Below are 19,017 nucleotides of genomic sequence, written 5' to 3'. Positions count from 1 at the left end.
TTTAATTCCACACCCCATTCCTACACCAACATGTCTATCCATGATCATGCACTACCAAACTGAAGCTACCTGCAAATTGGGGGAGCAACACCTAATAATCCATCTGGGCACCCTCCAACCAGATGGCATCAATAGATTTCTCCAGTTTCCATTTGGCCCTTTATCCCACTTCTCCCTCTTTCCCTATCCTTCTACCTTGCTTCCTCCTGGACCCTACCCCCTTCCTTCTCCAGTCAGAGAGCTACCTCCCCCATCATTTCTCAGCTTTTTTTCTCTTCTGCCCTCCCATCCATATTCACCTATTGTATGTTGGCTGCACTCCTCCCTCTGCACTACCTTCTCTCCTTTTCCCTATCTTTTTTAGGCAAGTGCCCACCTGCTTTTCGCTCAGGCCTGAAACATTGGTTACCCTTTGCTTTCTCATAGATGAGGCCACTGGAGGTCTCCAAAAAGAATCATTCTTTGCATTCCATTTCCCATTTATGCAGCTTGCACAGTAGACTGATGATAGACAACTCAATATCAGCAATATCTCCTGAACATTCCACATTGTCACACTAAATTTTCAATATGAAATTTGTATCTTCTTCAAAAGAACAAAGTCATCTTCATTCCCTTTCATTTCCTCTAATCGCTCTCAAGAATGGAGGCAGAATTATACAATCTGCATAATCTATGCAGGAGGAATCACACTGGAGGTGGTGGCAGTATCCAAAGCCACTCGATATTTCTAGGGGGACTGTCTTTTTTTCCCCACTTTCTAGTATTGATGGGATGGGGGGCACTGGACAATAAACAAATCTTGAATTTTGTAATGCATCATTGCAATTTAGGATGAACCCTTAAATACAAAAATCAAACAGATTTCATATCAATTTATTTACTGTTTAAAAAAAAATGATAAACACAAGAAGAACTATATACAGTTACTAGTGCACTGTGCATTTTGCCCACAACAAAATTTTTTAGGAGGTAGTCAAACAAAAATCTACATCACATTATTGTAATAACTATTCAATAAAGAAAATGAACAAATTCAAGTGCAATTCATTAGAGCTGAAACAAGAGTATTTTAAAAAATTCTTGAATTAGGCAAATTATTCAATTGATAAATCATCTTTAATTAGCAAAAACACCTCCATCTTAAAATAAGTGTTTAAATTAATCTATGTAACATTTCAAGGTTTACTGCAATCTAGACAAACTACTTACCGTGATGTTTAGATATACTACCCGATTGCCTTGGTCATAGCTGACATAAATGGATTTTACACCAACATAACTCACATCAATTGATCGTGGAAAGAGAAAAAATACTGCTAGTCCAGAAAGCAGCAAACAAACTATTACTGAGGAGGTCACGTACAACTTCCTAAAAAAAAAGAACAGCATTCTAAGAGAACAGCATGGGGTGTACAATAATTAGATCAAATCACGAAACCTAGTACACCACACATTTTCCATGCATACCATCTATGAAGAATTATTGTAAACAAAGAACTGGTATGTATTTTCAGTGGTGGAGTAGCAATCTACTACCAAATACCACTATTTTACCTTCTCTTAAACCACTGTCTTTCAAAACAGTAAAGGTGTAATTCACCCAAAAGACAAAATGGAAACAATTCACAAGTACTAACATTTTTCATTATATTCTATTTTCAAGTGTATTCAAATCCATTTTTGTCAAGAATGGTAACCAATCACATTTAAAAAAAAGTCCAAGTGGGTTAAACAAGAAGATCTACAGATGCTGGTGTCTGGTGCAGTACACAAAAGTGTTGCAGGAGCCACAGAAAGAAAAAGGTAGTTGACATTTTAGGCCTGAGCTCTTCCTCACAAGTGCTAAACATCAGAATAAAAAGGTAGGTGAGTAGGTGAAGGAACATATACTACAAACTCTCCAACTCCCACAACTACCTAGACTGCATTTCCTCACACCCTGTCATCCTTTCAAGAGTTCCATTCCCTTCTGTCAATTTCTCTGTCTCTGCCGCATCTGTTCCTAAGAGGAGGCCTTCCAGTCCAGAGCTTATGAAATGTCTGCCTTCTTTCAAAAATGTAGCTTCCCCTCACCCACATCTCCTCCATTTCCTGCTCATCTGCCCTGGCCCCCTCTGCCCCCAGACACAAGAAACATAGAATCCCCTCATCCTCATCTACAACCCCACCAACCTCCGCATCCAGCACATTATCCGCTGGAAATTTCGGCACTAAACACATCTTTCTCACTCCTCATCTCTCGACCTTCTGCAGGGACTGCTCCCTTGTGCACTCATCCCTCCCCATCGCACTTCCAGTACATTCCCTTGTACCTCCAGGAGGTGCAACACTGCCCACCTCCTCCCTCACCACAGTCCAGGGCCCCAAACAGGCCTTTCACATGAAGCAATACTTCCCTTGTACATCTAGAGGACTTATTTATGGTATCCAGTGCACCCTTCATGATATTCTCTGCATCAGACAGACAAGTTGCAGACTGGGAGATTGTTTCGCTCAGCACTTCTGCTCTGCACCACAACCACCTCTCCTTGGCCAACCATTTCAATTCCAAGTCATACTCCCACGCTCACATGTCTGCCCATGGCCTTATGTACTGTCCCAGCCGGTGACTGGAGGAACAACACCATGTTTTCTGTCTGAGTACCCTCCAGCCACATGGCATGAACATGGATTTCACTGCTTTCCACATCAAGGAAGCTTTAAGCATGCCCTCAAATCTTTAAAAAATCTGGTTAATCTCTTTCCATGACAGTTCAGAACAGCATCCCCCTTTCAGAGACTGGTGTACAGCAAGTAAATGTTTTAGCCTCACCAATGAGGTAACTAAGAGCCAAAATCCTGGAGATTCAGGCCAAGGAGAAGTTGTAGACTTTATCTGCCCATCCTTTCAGTAAATGGAAGATTTTGCCATGACATTAGTAGCATTTACCAGTACTTTAAGATACAGGTTAGAGTTTGTTCAGGTCCAAGCACTGCCCAGTCAACCATGAAATTTTATTCTCTACTTTACTTACTCCCATTCTCACTTTTCTCCCCAACCCGTCCCCCTCGCCTTTTCCACTGATCTCTTCCTCTGTCTCTTTGGTCCATAACCCTATTACCTCATCCCCTCACACCCTCTTTATATACTTGATATCTCCTCTTCCCACTTTAGTTTTGTTAAAGGGATTATAGCTCAAAATGTTGACTAATCATTTCTATCAATAGATGCTGCCTGATCTGCTGAGTCCCACCTGTTTCTCTTTGTTTATTCAATACTCAAAATACAATTTGCCTCTGTGACAGATTATGTTGTGTTTGGATTGTATATAGATATGTTTTTGGGAGATAAAAAAAAAATAACCTGCCCCAATTTAAGTGTAAGTCACATACACACACTTTAAAACAGATCTTATTTAAAATACTGAAGTTCTGCTCATGCTAGGCATGTCGGCACTAAGAGCCTTTGTAAAAGCTTTGGAGAGTGCCAAAGAGACTTCACTAATGGATTGTTGTTTACAAAAAGGCAAGAGAAAGAACTTGTCAGAGCCACAGACTGTCTGGAGTGGAACTTGCTATTCTAGGAGGGTAATGCGGTTTTGCAAGCAGAGAGAGGAAAACCAGCTTTCTCAGTGTGTGCATGAGAGAGAGAGAGAGAGAGAGAGAGAGAGAGAGAGAGAGAGAGAGAGAGAGAGAGAGAGAGAGAGAGAGAGAGAGAGAGATGGAACAAGACAAGCTGGCAACCTTGTGGAAAACCCCATTTGGAAGACAGGACAGGTTGAGTGCTTAGTTCAGCCTGGTCAAAGCCCTTGTGCATCATGCAAGAGAAGAGGACTGGCTGTCTAATGTTTCACTTGAAATAAGAGAAAAAAAACTCTGGTGACCTGAAAGAAAGAGGTTGTCATCTGGAGAACCCCGAGGAAGCAAGTTTTTTTTTGGCAAGACACTAAAGTAAGTGGCTGATTAAAAAGTTATCAGTTGTGGGTCTCCAGTGAAGAACAAATCTCTTTCTGAAAACCAACAAGAACCTTCCTGAACAGTAACCATTTACCTTTCAAGCACCAAAGCCTGGTGAACTTTATAAATGTTAAATTCTGTGCACAGTAGAAGAATTGCCTGCAAACAGTCAACTTGGAGGAATGAGAAGTGAGATTGGACTATGAATCAAAGAACTTTTCCGAACTTACACAGACATTATACAAATGTGCGCTTAGAATTAGAAGGGGGTTGTTAGGTTAGTTAAGTCATTCGTGATAAGTTATAGTGTGATTCTGTTTTCATGTTTAAAGATAATTAAAAGCAACTTTTGTTTAAGTAACCATATTTCTTGGTGAATATCTATTGCTGCTGGGTTTTGGGGTCTTCTGAGGTAATAATACCTCAAATAATCAATGGTTGTGCTGATGCAACATATTTGGTGGCTTTACCAAGAGGTACCTCCTAAAGTAAAGGGAAATGGCTTGCATTTTCTAGGTCTTACTATAGGAGCCATTCCATCTGAGGCCAAATGGAGCAAGTTGGTAGATCTTGTTTCATGGAGGACGGGAAAACCAATGTTCTTGTGTGCTTTGGTGAACATCAAAATCTTAGAGTATGGCCTGGAAATTTGCCAAACACTTGTATAGTTTGCATATTGTCACTCAACATCCTTGGATTTGCAGTAGCTCAAGTAAATTGACCAGTTACTAATTTGCTCTGAAAATTAGCCCAATTCCCATTTGAAGTTTGTTAGAGATGAGACACAGCAGTGAATGAGAAGTGATATGCAACAGCAATGCCTGGTTTGACCCCTTTTTTAAGTGTGAAATAGCATAGATTTTCTGCTGATTGGATAAAATGAAATACAGTTAGGTTCAGTTAACAAGCAGTCATTGGCTTTAGTTTTTTTTTTAAAACCTAATACACTCATCTCCTGTGAAGTTGTAGCTGCCAGGTCAGATAATAGATCATTCTTGGTTATCTTTTGTATTAAACATGTTTCTCAATGATCTTTACTGCTCTTCCATCAGTTTTCACTGAAATTGAATGTGGCTTACAAGTTATCTTAAGTAAAAATATAATAAACGAATATGGGTAGTTGAATTTGCAGGTGCAGTAATCTTTCCTGATTGATAAAGTCAAAGGCTGCTAGAACTTTGCACTGAAAAAATGTGATCACAATTGTCGACATGGGGATACACAGGTGACCTCCCAGGATCTCAGTCAATGCCACCTTCTTGGGTCTCCTTACCACAGGGAAATCATTCCTCTACTAAATACCAAAAAGGTGATCCCCAAGTTATGGATTCTAATCTTCACCTCATAGAAACTCCAAAAAAAAGCATGAGGAACCACTAGCCACAATATGCTGCCTTTGACTTCACCAAAACCTTCAATTCTCATTCTAGTGAGCTAATTATTCAGTGCAATATCAAGACTATTAAACCATAGAAATCCATCATACAGAAAGGAAGAAATGCACTTTCTAAATTCTCTGGGTATTAAAATAAAATTGTTCAAGAGCAAACACTATGGGAAAATAGAGGCACTATAGAACAATTAGTCAAGTCCATTTCAAAAGTAGCTGCAGTAATAGAAAGACTCAGCCATTCAAGATAATGTTTTGCAACTTCAGAAAACCATTATAGAGTGACATCCAGTCACAAAATGGGTAACTTGTCCAAATCTAAAAATGCTACAAATTAGTTACAACATTTCTGAAATGACAAAATATAAATTCCCAAATAAAATATGCTAACAACTCCTTGAAGACAATACAAAACTGTACTGCTGGACAAAGGACTAAGGATTAGCTATTGTTAATAATGATTTACTCAATAGGTGTATTTTTAATTTCCATCCAACTTTGCATCTATCCTGCCTCTTCCCAATGCAAGAATAACATCTGGATAATATTATGCCTGTTATATATTCATGTGCACAATTAATGAGAATGGCTTTCTTCTATTCCATGCTCTCATGGTGAATGATCATCAGGTGGAGGTTAACATTCAAGAATATACTCAATACCTCTGGAAAAAAAATGCTACATCCCCTCCCTCTATGAGGACTCAACCAGGGAAAACAAAGAAATACCTATTTTTTTTTCTGCATATAATACATAATCTTGAAGAAAGAGCTCCCACTTATATCTATTATAAATATTATTTTTTAATTTGCACTTTCAATGAAAATGTTACAAAAAAAATACAACAAATTCTGTTAGCCTGGTATTATCCGTTAAGGATTTCACATATCACCAGGTTTGTTGTGTGATACCCTAGAATTGATAACAAGCTCATCAAATAGTTTTTTCCAAATATTGATAATTAACATGTATCTACTGGCAATACAAATTTCAAAATCATAATTTGTATTTCTAGTGAACTTAAACATAGCTATCAATGCATAGCTAAATGCGAGTGAACGCTTTCACATTTCATTTAACCAACACCAGTTTTAACTTATCTGCACTAAACACTGGAGCAACATCACTTCTTCTTCCAAGTTCTCTGGTTGCAGGCAATTCTTATAATATGCACAGAATTTAACATGTATAAAGTTTGCCAGGCTTTGCTGCTCAAAAGGTGCAGAGAGAGATTTGTTGTTCCAGGATTTCCACAACTAAGGTACCACCAATAGTCACCTATAATGTCTCGCTGATGAAACTTGTCCCATCAGGGTTTTTCAGATGGTATCCTTTCTTTCAGGCTCTCACAGAGTTCCTTTGTATTCCACTTATTCCAAGAGAAACATCAGACAGATAGCACTTCCAGCCATCCACTGCTCTTGAACTTTCTGTTTCCAACCAGCTCTTCCTGGCTTGTTTCAGCCTTGACTGTTAAGTGTCACACATAGCCATGTGACCTCTTCCCCACCATTATCAGATGATTAATAAAATGATCTTGCACTGCTTTAACCAAACATTTTCTCTGTTATAGGCTGACTTGCCTGGATAGTACTGAAAACAATGTTTTTCACTGAACCTTGGTTCATGCATTGATAAAAAAATTCAGTTCAATTCTTAAAAACCCCCACCTTCTTCATCAAACAACAGGAGCTCTCCTCTCTTGGTCAAGTTGTTGTCTTAGATAAACAAAACCCAGGAGTGACCTTGCTGTGAGCATACTGTAGGTATTTGCAGCCAGTTTGTCTCTTCCAAAACAATGGCTGTTCATTTCATGACGTCATTTCATTTAGCATAAAAGTCTCCAAAGATCCTGCAATGTTACTGAATATGAATTCTTCAGTCTTTCAAATAAGATCGGTTTTAAAATGTGTGTATGTATGTAATCCACTACCAAATTCTCCAAATATTTATCCATTACAATATTAAAAAATGCAACAGGAAATAATTCCAATGAGCTCCTTTAACATTTGGTAAAGGTTCCATTATTGTCATGTAATACTACATTTAGAATGGAACATACACAAAATTTTTTAACTTAGTCTACCGTAAGGAAGACAGAGTTGCCACTTTATCCAGCGCCCCTCACAGAAATGAGAACCCAACTTCAGGAATGAACTCATGACCCCTGGTTTACAAGGGCCAGGCCTTTAACCAATGCGTTATTGGAGCCTGTCGAAATTAAACTGTTGAATATGGTCAAGTGTATCAACAACAACCCACATTTAAATAACACTTCGGTGAAACAGTGCTTTTATTCCTTTTATAGGAATATCAAAATTTGGCTAAGACAGTCATTATGACATTGGACAGCTAGTCCAAAATCTGGGGTCAAAGCAAATTAAAAACAGTTTGAAAGATGGAACGAGTTTGTGGAAGCAGAAAGATTGAGGGAATTCAAGAAATTAAGCCAGTGACTATAGGAACGGTTGTCAATAGTTGAGAAATTAAAAATAGAATGCTCCCAGAGGGGACTGACAAAATGCCGCACAATTGGGCTGGAAAGTAAAATTAAAGATGACAGCATTTTTAAAAAGACAATAGCAGCACTAACAATAAAATATACTTAAAACAAAATAAATAGAGTCCAGATAAACAGGACCAACACACAAAGTGTTAGAAGAACTCACTAGGTCAGACAGCATCTGTGACAAGCTATAGAAAGTTGACATTTCAGGCCAAAAATACTTCATCGGGAATAGCAAAAAAACAGGTAGATGCACAAATATAAAGGGAGGGGGAGGAGCACCAGCTGGCAGGTGATAGGTGAACACAGGTGGGAGGGTAAGAAAGGAAGGAGCCTAGAGATCATAGGAGGAAGGGGCATAGGGCTAAGTAAGATCCACTCTGATGGGAGGAAGGAAGGGAAGGGTAATACAAGAAAAAAATATAGACGACAGACAGGTCAGGAGGGGAATAGAAGGAATGGGACCACAGATTGGCAGGGAAGTTTAATATGGAAAAAAAGGAGGGGGGAGGTGGCAAATGGAAATAAGAGAACTTTATATTGATGTCCTCTGGTTGGAGATTGGCAATTCTGAATTCAATGTGCTGTTCTTTCAATTTTTTTTGTGTAGAACAATTGTCTTTTACATGCAGATTGACAGTGTTCCCCAAAGGTTTATGTTGGAATCACTTCTTGTTAATTGTACTCAGACATGTAAAGAGAGGGAATAGTAGGCAAGACCTCTAAATCTTTGTGTTTCATTTGCAAACAAAGGGAGTGATGCTGCAAGATGATATACAAAGAACAAATGCAATACAAGATTACATCGATTCTAAAGGTTCAGTCAAAACAAATGTCAGCCTGGGTGTACATGAGACTCATTTAATTATTACCCAATGTGCTTCTTCGAAAATAGGTCAGTGTTTACTAACAAAAGCTGTAACAGAAAGTGCTTAAAGTCAAAGCATGAGTTTTTGACATCTACGCAAATCTACTTTGGCATGCATTAATACAAGTGCTACTATTCCTTAAAATTTCCACAGAACCTACGTTCGCCTGGGTCTGAGCCTCTGATCACTGTAAGGAATTAATGCCACCAGTTGGTTTTCTTGACCTGAATGGAGAAATGTAAAAAAAATTTAAGTGATTAGAAGTACTGGTTGTTTCAACACCACCCCCACCTCAAAAGAAAACTGTTCCAAAGAACTAGTTTAAGACACTTCCTGTCAACTAGGCTAAAATAAATAGCCTTTGAAGACCCATTTTGAACTTGTTTTATTGATGTATCCAGAGATATTCCTAGTTCCACAGAAACTGCAGATGTTTTTACATGGGATTACTTTCCATTGACCAGGAGCTTCTTTTCTATTCTCAATCCTTTGAAATTAGGGCTCATTGAGAATGTGATTAGCAAATTATTTGGGATATTAGGATTCAGAGAGATGCAGAGAACACACAGACAAGATTACATTTAACCATTCACTAACCTGAGAAAGACAATGGCCAAACCAAAACCAGAGAAGAGGGATTAGAGATTTCAGTCACAAGGTTACACTAGAGAAGTAGGGATTGCTTATCTTACAAAGACTGAAGGGAAAGATTTGAAAGTTCCCCTCCCACCTACCAACCTGCACTTCACCCCTTCTCCCCACCAACCTTTTTATTCACATACATGTCTGTTTTTTGTTATTCCCAATGAAGCATCTCAGCCAGCAACAAACTTTTTTTCCTTCCATATATGGTGCTCAATTTCCTGCAGCACTTGTGTTCCAGTACACATCATGCTCAAAAATCTTTTTAAAATGGATATAGGCAAAAGTCAGGTAACATAGCTAGATAAGATTGAGACAAGAAAATTGTTTCAATTGGTAGGCAAGACCAGAACTTGGGGAAATAGGCTCAAGATTCAGGAAAGTAGATTTAAGATAGTTAATCTGAAGAATTCTCTGCCCAAGCAAACCGTGGAGGCTGGGGAATTGAGGGTTATGGGAAAAACACAGGTAGGTGGAGCTGACTATGGTCTTATCAACCACAATTTTTTTTGTACAGTGGAGCAGGTTCAATCGGCCAAGTAGACTACTTCTTGACTTAATTCTTATGTTTCCTTTGCAAGAATGGCAGCAGATGGATCTTGAGGGAGGGTAGAGGAAAATGGGTGAGAGGCTGGGTCAGGAAGGAGACAAAAACAGTATTGGGGAAGGGGGAAAATTACAGAAGTGGCTCAGAAGACAGGGGACTCATTACTATAAATAAGAAAATTCAATGTTCACACTTTTGGGCTGCAGAATAGGAGGTGTTATTCTTTAAGTTTATAGTTGTTCTCAATCTGGCAGTAAAAAAAAAATGCCAAGGATGAACAGGTCAGTATGAGAATAGGAAAGACAGGGAGCTGCAATGCCATGTAACCCAGAGCTCAATATGGCATTGTGGACAGAGTGTAAATATCTGTAAAAATGTCCCTGTCTGCACTTAGTCTTACTGATGTAAACCAACCACCTCATAATAGAATGCAATAGATGGGGTTGAAAATGGTGCACATGAATCTTTGCATCACTTGAAAGGGCTGTTTAGATCCCAGGATAGGGGTGAGGGAAAAGTACAAAAACAAGTGCTGCATTTCCTGCAGTTCAGGTGAAAATACCAGAGGTCATGGAGAGATGGGTAAGGAAGGATAAGCAGATAAGGAAGTCACCGAGGGAGTGATCCCTTCAGACACAGAAAAGGATGGAGAGAGGTAGATGTGGCTGGTGATGTGATCTAGTTGCAGAAATGACAAAGATAATTTACTGATCAGTGAGGAAAAGGGGAAAACCCAACCCTTGGTTTATTCCTAAACACTGCAAATTGCATTCTTAAATGACCATTACTGAAAAATAAACTGTTGACTGTGAAGCAATTTAAATACAACTGATCAATACTGCAGTCACAAAAGGAAACAACTACAAAATAAGGGAACAGTCATTTAGAACATGGGTAAACAGAAGGATAGTGAATCTTAAAGCAAAAATGCCCTTATTCAAGATAAGCCAATGCCAGCTTAACAAAAACTTGAAAAATGCTAGTTTGTTGCATCTTAATTACAAAGTAAATAAGTCACAGAAAAAAACCTGAAAATGAAACATCTGCAGAAAATGTTAGTTTCTGGATTGTTGACAATAAATAAAATTAGAGATTTAAATGACAAGCAAATGGCAAAGATGCAAGATTATATCTTACACTAATTCTAATTCCAATTGCAAATTCAATTAAAAAAAAAGCATCTAATACCAGAATTGCTAAACTACATTAACTGATGCATAATTGCCAATGGCAGAATTCATTTCTTGGATGCAAATGTAAACCAGTCCATCTTAGAAATCACCAGTTCAATATTAAAAAAAATGCAAGTCTCCAAAATAACAATGAAAACATTTAGAAACAAATCACCTCTTGGAATTCTTCCTGTTCCTTGACACGTTGGACAGGTAACACTGTCTCGACCAGTGAATTCCACATAGGGAAACTGTGAAACATCCCCATTTCTACTTGAGTCTTCACTGTGATTGGATGAAATCTCCAACTTTTCCTGGTCCCTATTGCTGGATTCACTGCTTTCACTAAATGGTTTGCGCAGCAATAGACGTGATAGTTTTTCCCCCATGGCTCAATTGCTTGGTACAAAAACAATTTAATATAATGTTAACTTAAACATGGAACACAATCTCATTAATAACAAGCAGCTTTTTAAACAAAACAATTCATGTGTCTAAACATAAAGTCTAACATACACATTTTTAAAAATTATTATCCAATTATTTTAACATTTTATTTAAGACAAATCTTCTCCTGCATTTCACACCTGTTTATGTTGTACTTCACAAGCCTGATGTGCAGAAATGCCAGTGAAATATGTTACTGAATTCTATTGAGGAAGAGTTTTTTCCCCAGGGACAAACATTTAAAGGCTTCATTTTCAGACCATCCATGGTAGTGTTCCACAAAAAAAATTATTACAAAAACAACAGCAGGCAAGGCAAAATTAGAAAAAAGATTCAGACTGCAAAAGGACATTCAAGTGTTAAAGTAGTAACTATTGCTTGAAATAAAAACTACCAGGCAGCCCAGTCCCGCAATACACTTTCTCTTTTCAAAAAAAAACTACTAATATTTCTACACACTAGAAATAAAAACTAAATTTAACTAAAAACTGAACTGCAATTAAGTTTGTGAAGCAATACATTCTTAAATTAAATCTAACTGCAATTTCCCATACAAATCCAAAAACCGTCTATTCAGAGGTATGCCACTCTTTTTCCTATTACTGGAATCAAAAACCACAAAACTGAATTTATATTCAAAACTTTTAAAAAAGTTATTATTTGGAACAAAGTTAAAAATTAAACCTAGTCAAGTTGCAATTTCTATTTATTTATTTATTTAAAACGGACAATTTCACCAAATTAGCATGCATAAATTGTAGAAAGATTCAGAATCAACCCTCAGAATGCATGTATATTCATGGTCAAGCAGCACAAGTGATTAAAAGTACAAATGACTTAAATGTCATAAAGATTCAACTGAAGTGTTTGGATAGGAAAGAATTTGTACTGAAAGATGTGAAGACAAAATTAACAAAATGAAATTATTAAAATTTTTAGATGATTACATGGAATATGCCTAGTTTGGAAGAGCAAAATAAAAAGCAGCAAGTTTTCACATTCATTAAAGTAAAGTTTAAAAAAAAACCCTATCAGAGGCAAGCCTGTCTAAAAATTCCATACCAAGGACAATTGCAAAGCTTTGTCATTCCAACTAGAATAAGACTAACAGGCTAGTTCAGAATGAGAATTTATTATCATGAACAATTCAGTATTTTGCAGCAGTATCACAGTGCAGACATTCACATTATGAAGAATCTTACAACAATAATATTTTAAAAAATTTAAAATAGTAGTGCACAAAAAGCAAGGCAGTGAGTACCTTTGTTTCATTGATCATTCTGGAATCAGGGGAAGAAGCTGCCCTGTGCCACTGAGTGCTCATCTAGGCTCCTGTACCTTCCCACCACCCCTCCCCCCCACCCCGATGGTATCAGAGTGAAGAGGGAATGGTGCAACGTGACTGAATGAGTTTAGGGAGGAGTACAAACGTGCTTTTTATAGCTTACAATCAATGGCCAGTAGACACAATAGTCCTCAGGTGAATCTGAGATAAAGCAGGAAAACCAGGGTTTATATTGGGGAAGGTGAGGGTGGAACCAGAGAAGGAACCAGCCATCTGAACAATACATACAGTAAATTCCAGTTCACTACATTCACTCCTTCCTTCAGAATGGAGCCTGTGAGTGAAAAACAGACCATTCATTAAAAAAAACGTAAATATTTGTAAAGCATTAGTTAAGTCTGTTGGGGGTCTGGTAATTTGGGTCGAGTGCCATAGTACTGGAGGACCTTGAGCTTCCTGGACCCCCTGTGGTACAAGGTCAGTGGGTCTCGAGGGCTCTGGCTCAGGTCGTGGGATGAATTGGTCCATTTCCCGAGCAGTTTTCTCCAGAACCCGGAGTGAGATTATCAGTAGTACCTGGCACACTTGAGGCATCAGACCCTCAGTTCCAGCAGGTACCAGGTCTCTGATCAAGACTGTGTCCTCTCTGCCATCAGGGTATGCCACGTAGGCATATGTTGGGTTGGTGTGCAGCAGGTGCACCCTCTTGATCATGGAGTCTGTCTTGCTCCTCCTTACATGCTTTCTCAGCAGGTCTCGCCCTGGTGCCATCAACCAAGCCACGAGAGTAGTTCCAGACGCGAATTTCCTCTGAAACGTAAGCATAAACTCGTGGGGAGTTGTGTTGATCAACTTGCAAAGGAGTGACCTTATGGAGTGCGAGTCTGGAAGGCATTTGGACCGGAGAACCAATTTCACAGCCTTCCATACAGTTACGTTTGCTTTTTTAACATGTCTGTTCCCCTGGGGATTGTACCTAGTCATCCTGCTTAAGGCAATGTCCCTTAAGAATAGGTACTGGAGTAGCTCTTTGCCCAGAAATGATGAGCCCCACTTGCTATGATATAGCTGGGATACCCAAACAGGGTGAAAATAGAGTGCAAGGCCTTGATGACTGTGGTGGTGATCACGTCTGGGCTCGGGATGGCAAATTGAAAACATGAATACTCCTTGATAACATTGAGAAAGTACACGTTTCAGTTGGTGGAAGGGAGGAGACCATTGAAATCAACTGAGTAATTTGAAGGAGCGGGATGCCTTCATCAAGGCGGTAGAAGTGTGCTTGCACTCTTCGCAGACCTGGTCATTTCCCTGATGTCCTCAATGGAGTAAGGCAGGTTGTATGCCTTGTCAAAGTAAGCCATGTAGGTGATGCCTGGGTGGCAAAGCTCATCGTGCAGTGATCGCAACTGGCTGGTGTGTGGAAAAGCAGGTTCTTCTTGACAGGGGATCTGGAGGTTCATTGAGAGTATCTGGGCTGTATGTTATGTCGTAACTATAGGTGAAGAGTTTGATCCTCCACCTCGCGATCTTATCGTTCTTTATTTTTCCCCTTTTTGCATTATTAAACATAAATGTCATCGATTGCTGGTCAGTATGTGGTGAAGATTTTCTGCCAGCCAAGTAATGCCTCTTTCTCCACAGATGAGTTCTAAGCTCATAGCCTTGTAGAGTGCAGGAGAAAAAAGCAACTGGCCTGATTAAGGGTAGTGACCAGAGCTACATCAGTGGCATCACTTTCCACCTGGAAGAGTGAGCTCTCGTCCACTGTGGCAGGGTGGCCTTTGAATGCAACTCCAAACGTAGTCGAAAGCCGCCTGGGCTTTGGCTAACAATAGGAAAGAGGTTGACTTTAAGAGGGGGCAGACCTTATCCATGTAGTGAGAGACCCACTGGGCATAGTAGGAGAAGAAGCCCAGACACATCCTTAAGTCTTTCATGGTCCTCAGGATCAGGAGGTCTAACAGGGGGCACATTCGATCGGCGTCAGGGCCAATGACACCATGCTCAACCACATACCCCAGGATCACGAGATTTTTCATCCTGAACACACACTTACTGGAGTTGTACGGGAGCTTCAGGGCCTCGGCTGTGTGGAGAAACCTCTGGAGGTTGGCATCATGGTCTTCCAGTGTCCACAAATGGTGACACTGTGGAGATGAAGATGGACTTCAACTCGTACTCATCAACCATTTTGTTCATCGGTCTCTGGAAGACTGAGACCCCATTGGTAATACCAAATGGGACTCCCCCCCGGAACTGACAGACCCATCCATCTGCCTCAAATGCTGTGTAGGGATGGTCCTCAGAACAAATCTGTAGCTTTCAGGTCGATGGTCAAATTGACCCAGTACTGCACAATTTTGTTTCCCATGTGTGAAATTTAAGGGAGGGGGGTAAGTGTCCAGGAGTGTGAAACAATTAATTGTTTAGCTATAGTCAATCACTAGCCTGGCCTTTTATTCCCCTTTCACGACTACCACCTGGACTCTCCATGGGCTGTTGCTAGGTTCAATTATGTTTTCTTTGTGCAGCTGCTGTGTCTCAGCTCTGATAAATTCACGATCCCTGCACTGTGATGTCTGGTCTTTGAAGCTGTTGGCTTGCAATCAGGAGTCAGGTTTGGAAACAGTGGAGGCAGGATCAATATTTAGGGTGGAGAGATGGCATGCGGTGTCCGCCTTTTGAGACATTCCATTCTGCACCATGATAGGAGGGAGTGGGCCAGAGTATTCCATGGTCATACTTTTAAGGTGACACAGTAAGTCCAGGCCCAGCAACACAGGAGCACACAAATCCTTCAGTACATACAATCAGAACTTACAAAATTGTCACCCTTTTACAGTTAGATGAACTGTACAATACCCCTGGATCATCAGAATGTGAGTACAAAGCTAGGTACTCTCTCAAGTTGTACTGCAGAGCCGTAACAGAGTTTATAAAGCTCTCCATGGAGACAGTGTCTACTCAGCAATGTCAAATGTCTATTTACTCTCACTTCCATCGAGTTATTCAATTGGTGCGGTATTGCCTGATCCGGGATGAATGATGTCAGTGGTCTGGAAACCCCATTGCTCCCCATGCTGATGTCTACTCTCTCCTCTTGGCCCACAGGCAGACAAGATGGCTTTGACCAGGAGACATGGCAAGCTGGTCACCCTCCATCTTGATCCAAAGGACTAAGTGGCACAGACTTCAAGGCATGGCAAGATGGTCGCTGTGGCTTCCGGTGGTGCACCCCGCCATAAGGTATAGCAAAATGCTGGTGGCGAAAAACATGGGAGAGTTGGAGGCCAATCCTTCAGGACTTGGGCATGGGTCAAGCGATGATTCAGGGATTGCAGACATGATTGCCCTCTTTGGCTTCCCTTTAGCCTAGCAGATCTTCACCCAGTGCCCTTCCTTACTGCATCCTGCACACACAGAGTCCTTTGTGGGGGTGCTGTGCCTGTCCACAGAAGTCCTGGTTGTATGTGGCTGCAAGGGTCAGCGCTGAGGCTGTGGGGATCACAGGTGCGCCAATGACCAGGACCTCTGAAAGAATGCCACTTTCACCCATTAGGTCGTCAGCTCCCATATGGGTCTGCTCGAGCACTTTCGTCAGCTCCAAGGTGCTGGCCAAGTCTTTATTCCCCAACTCCAGCAGTCACAGACTCACATACCTTGACCTCACTCCTGCCACTAGTGTGTCCCGAATTTGTACCTCCTCTCTCACCCAGGCCGTAGCTACTTCGTGGTGGCATTTTCTGGTCAGGGCCAGAATATAGCTTCCAGCTACCAACTCGGACACTGCTGACATTAAGGGAGTCAGTGCCTCGCCAGTACATCATTCTGGGTCTCAGGTAGCAGGCCTTCAAGTCTTCGATGGCAAACTCTGATGACAGCATACCATTTGGGGTCGACTTGAGAGAGGTGCCGATTTCCGGAGACCATCCGAGTTGAAGATGTCTTGTGTGGCCAACAGGTAGGACTGGAAGCACTCCAGCCAGTAGGCAAATTCCTCTGGGGCCTCAAGGGATAGAGGCTCAACTCAGACCATGCCTGGCATCCAGTTTCAAAGTTAAGTGATTAAAATTGTAATGCAAATGAATGCACAGTGAGGAGCACAATGCATTTTTAATAGATTACAATCAATGGCCAGTAGACAATCGTCCTCAGGTGAATCTGAGGCAAGGCAGGAAAACCAGGGTTTATATTGGGGTAGGTGAGGGTAGAACCAGCCATCTGAGCAAAAAAACATGCCGCCTCATGTAGATGTTCTCAATGGAGTGAAGTCTGGTGCCTGTCATGTTGCAGGCCAAGTTAACAACCCTCTGGAGTTTATTGTTGTCCTGAGAGTATGCAACTCTATACCAGACAGTGATGCACCCAGCCAGAATCCTCTCCACACTACACCTGCAGAAGTTTGAGAGTCTTCAGTGACATATTGAATCTCCAAGAGCACCTCACAAAGTATAGCTGCTGGCATGCCTTCGTGATTGCATCAACATGGAGGCTCCAGGACAGATCCTTGGAGATGTTGACACCCTGGAATCTGAAGTTTTAACCCTCTCCACTACTGAGTCCTTGATGAGGACTGGGTTACGTTCCCCTGACTCCCTCCTGAAGTCCACAATTATCTCCTTGGTTTTGATAACTTTGAGCGCAAGGATGTTGATGCTGACACCACTCAAAGGTTATTTCATATAACCATGTGCTCTTCTTGATTGAGAAGACATTTAAAATGGGTTATTCTTCTTCCAAGCAGAAATAAAACATGTTACGCTATTCCTGAATTAAATTTGCATCAGGTTAACATTTTAAATTCAATTTAAATGCAACTCAATTTGCAGCTTGGCCAATTTCACAACTGGGTTTATGTTCAGCATTACTTCACATTCAACAGACAAAATTAGCACATTGCAAAGTGGATATCAAATGCATTTCAGAAGAAATTTTGCAATATCCCTTCTCCACATATCATTCCTGTGCCCCAAAAGGGTCCCCATGTCGTGTGTAATGATAATGATCTTGGTTGCAAGGCAACTAGCAATGCCTTACTGTTTGATTAGACTTGGCTGCCAGCCGGGACTGACACAGTAAACAGATCTGTCATGGAGACTTGAAATCTCATGGTATGCCTCATGTGCTCTTTACAACAACTTTAAAGTAAATAAACTTTTCCTTCATCCATATGTTGCCTAAAGAACTCACACATATGAATACAAGATGAAACATCGTGTATATCAATTAACAGCACCTGAAAGATTTGGGGGGGTGGGGGGGGGGAGGGGTCCAGAGACGGTTGGAGTATATGGCAAAACTGTGGCTTTTAAGGGTAAAGTGGAAGGAAGTCTACCACGATCGCGAGGGATTGCTCAAATAAATTCAACCACCCATCACACGCACGAAGTTGCTCTTTCGTGAAAAACACGTGCTTCCTGCGGGGGGGAAAAAAAGGACTGATACAAATTATAATCCAGTGGAAGGATCTCGACCTCAACGTTAACTACAGACCAGCTGTTTTCCTCCTAGAACTCGTCTTTTACTCCATATTCCGATATCTGCATTCTACTGGCTACAAATTAGGACTATGGAAATATTAAACCTCAATTCTGAATGAATAAATAAATCCCCCTGGTATGCTGTGGGTGCAAATTCGGAAACCTCCGGAAGATGAGCTGCACGGTGCACCGTTTGGAAGTGGCAGCCTGAAATATCCTTGTGGTCTCCAAACTAGGAGGAACGGTTTGATTTTTTTCCCCCGCACCAGAGAAGTGTGAGAATCAGTGGCTACTGTTGGAATCTAGGGGTTAAAACAGTAAGAAATAAATGATTAATTAATAAGTGTATATTTACTGCATGGTTCAGGGAAAAAGGAATGTGATTAAGTGGCAATCACAGCAGGGAGCAAAGTTGGCTGAGCAAAATTGTCTCTCCAAAATACAGGGAGAGGAAATGCAGAAAACAATTTAGGAGGAATGCTCAAACTAAATGAGGTGGTGAGTAGCACAGGAGACACAGGCCAGATCAGAACAAAGAATGGCCTGTAAGAAACAAAGGGAATGGAAAACAAGTCTAGGAGGAAGATTAAGGCAGGAGGAGGTGTTAAAGAGAACAGCAGAAATTGGCAGGACAAGAACAGAATGGTGATTAGAGATATCTGGGGATAAAGTAATTTCTGATCAACACAACGGGATAGTCTGGCCAGGAGGATTAACATGGGAGTGCTACACCCCAG

At 40.6% G+C, this 19,017-nt stretch overlaps 1 protein-coding gene across 1 annotated transcript in view; it reads right to left on the bottom strand.

The window, feature by feature from the left end:
* LOC138751455 (transmembrane protein 106B-like) overlaps nt 1–19,017 on the bottom strand; it is a 40,007-nt gene that overhangs the window by 12,200 nt on the left and 8,790 nt on the right. Inside the window, exons 2-4 of the mRNA XM_069913741.1 lie at nt 11,241–11,464; nt 8,865–8,928; nt 1,213–1,372 (exon numbers count right to left, since the gene is read on the bottom strand). Of these exons, the coding sequence (XP_069769842.1) occupies nt 1,213–1,372; nt 8,865–8,928; nt 11,241–11,454 (438 nt within the window). The 5' untranslated portion in view covers nt 11,455–11,464. The remainder of the gene's footprint in view (nt 1–1,212; nt 1,373–8,864; nt 8,929–11,240; nt 11,465–19,017) is intronic.

Source organism: Narcine bancroftii, chromosome 1 (assembly GCF_036971445.1).
Source record: "Narcine bancroftii isolate sNarBan1 chromosome 1, sNarBan1.hap1, whole genome shotgun sequence".
Lineage (NCBI taxonomy): Eukaryota > Metazoa > Chordata > Chondrichthyes > Torpediniformes > Narcinidae > Narcine > Narcine bancroftii.
The sequence above is the reverse complement of the archived record's forward strand: the minus strand, read 5'-3'. Positions and strand labels throughout refer to the sequence as shown.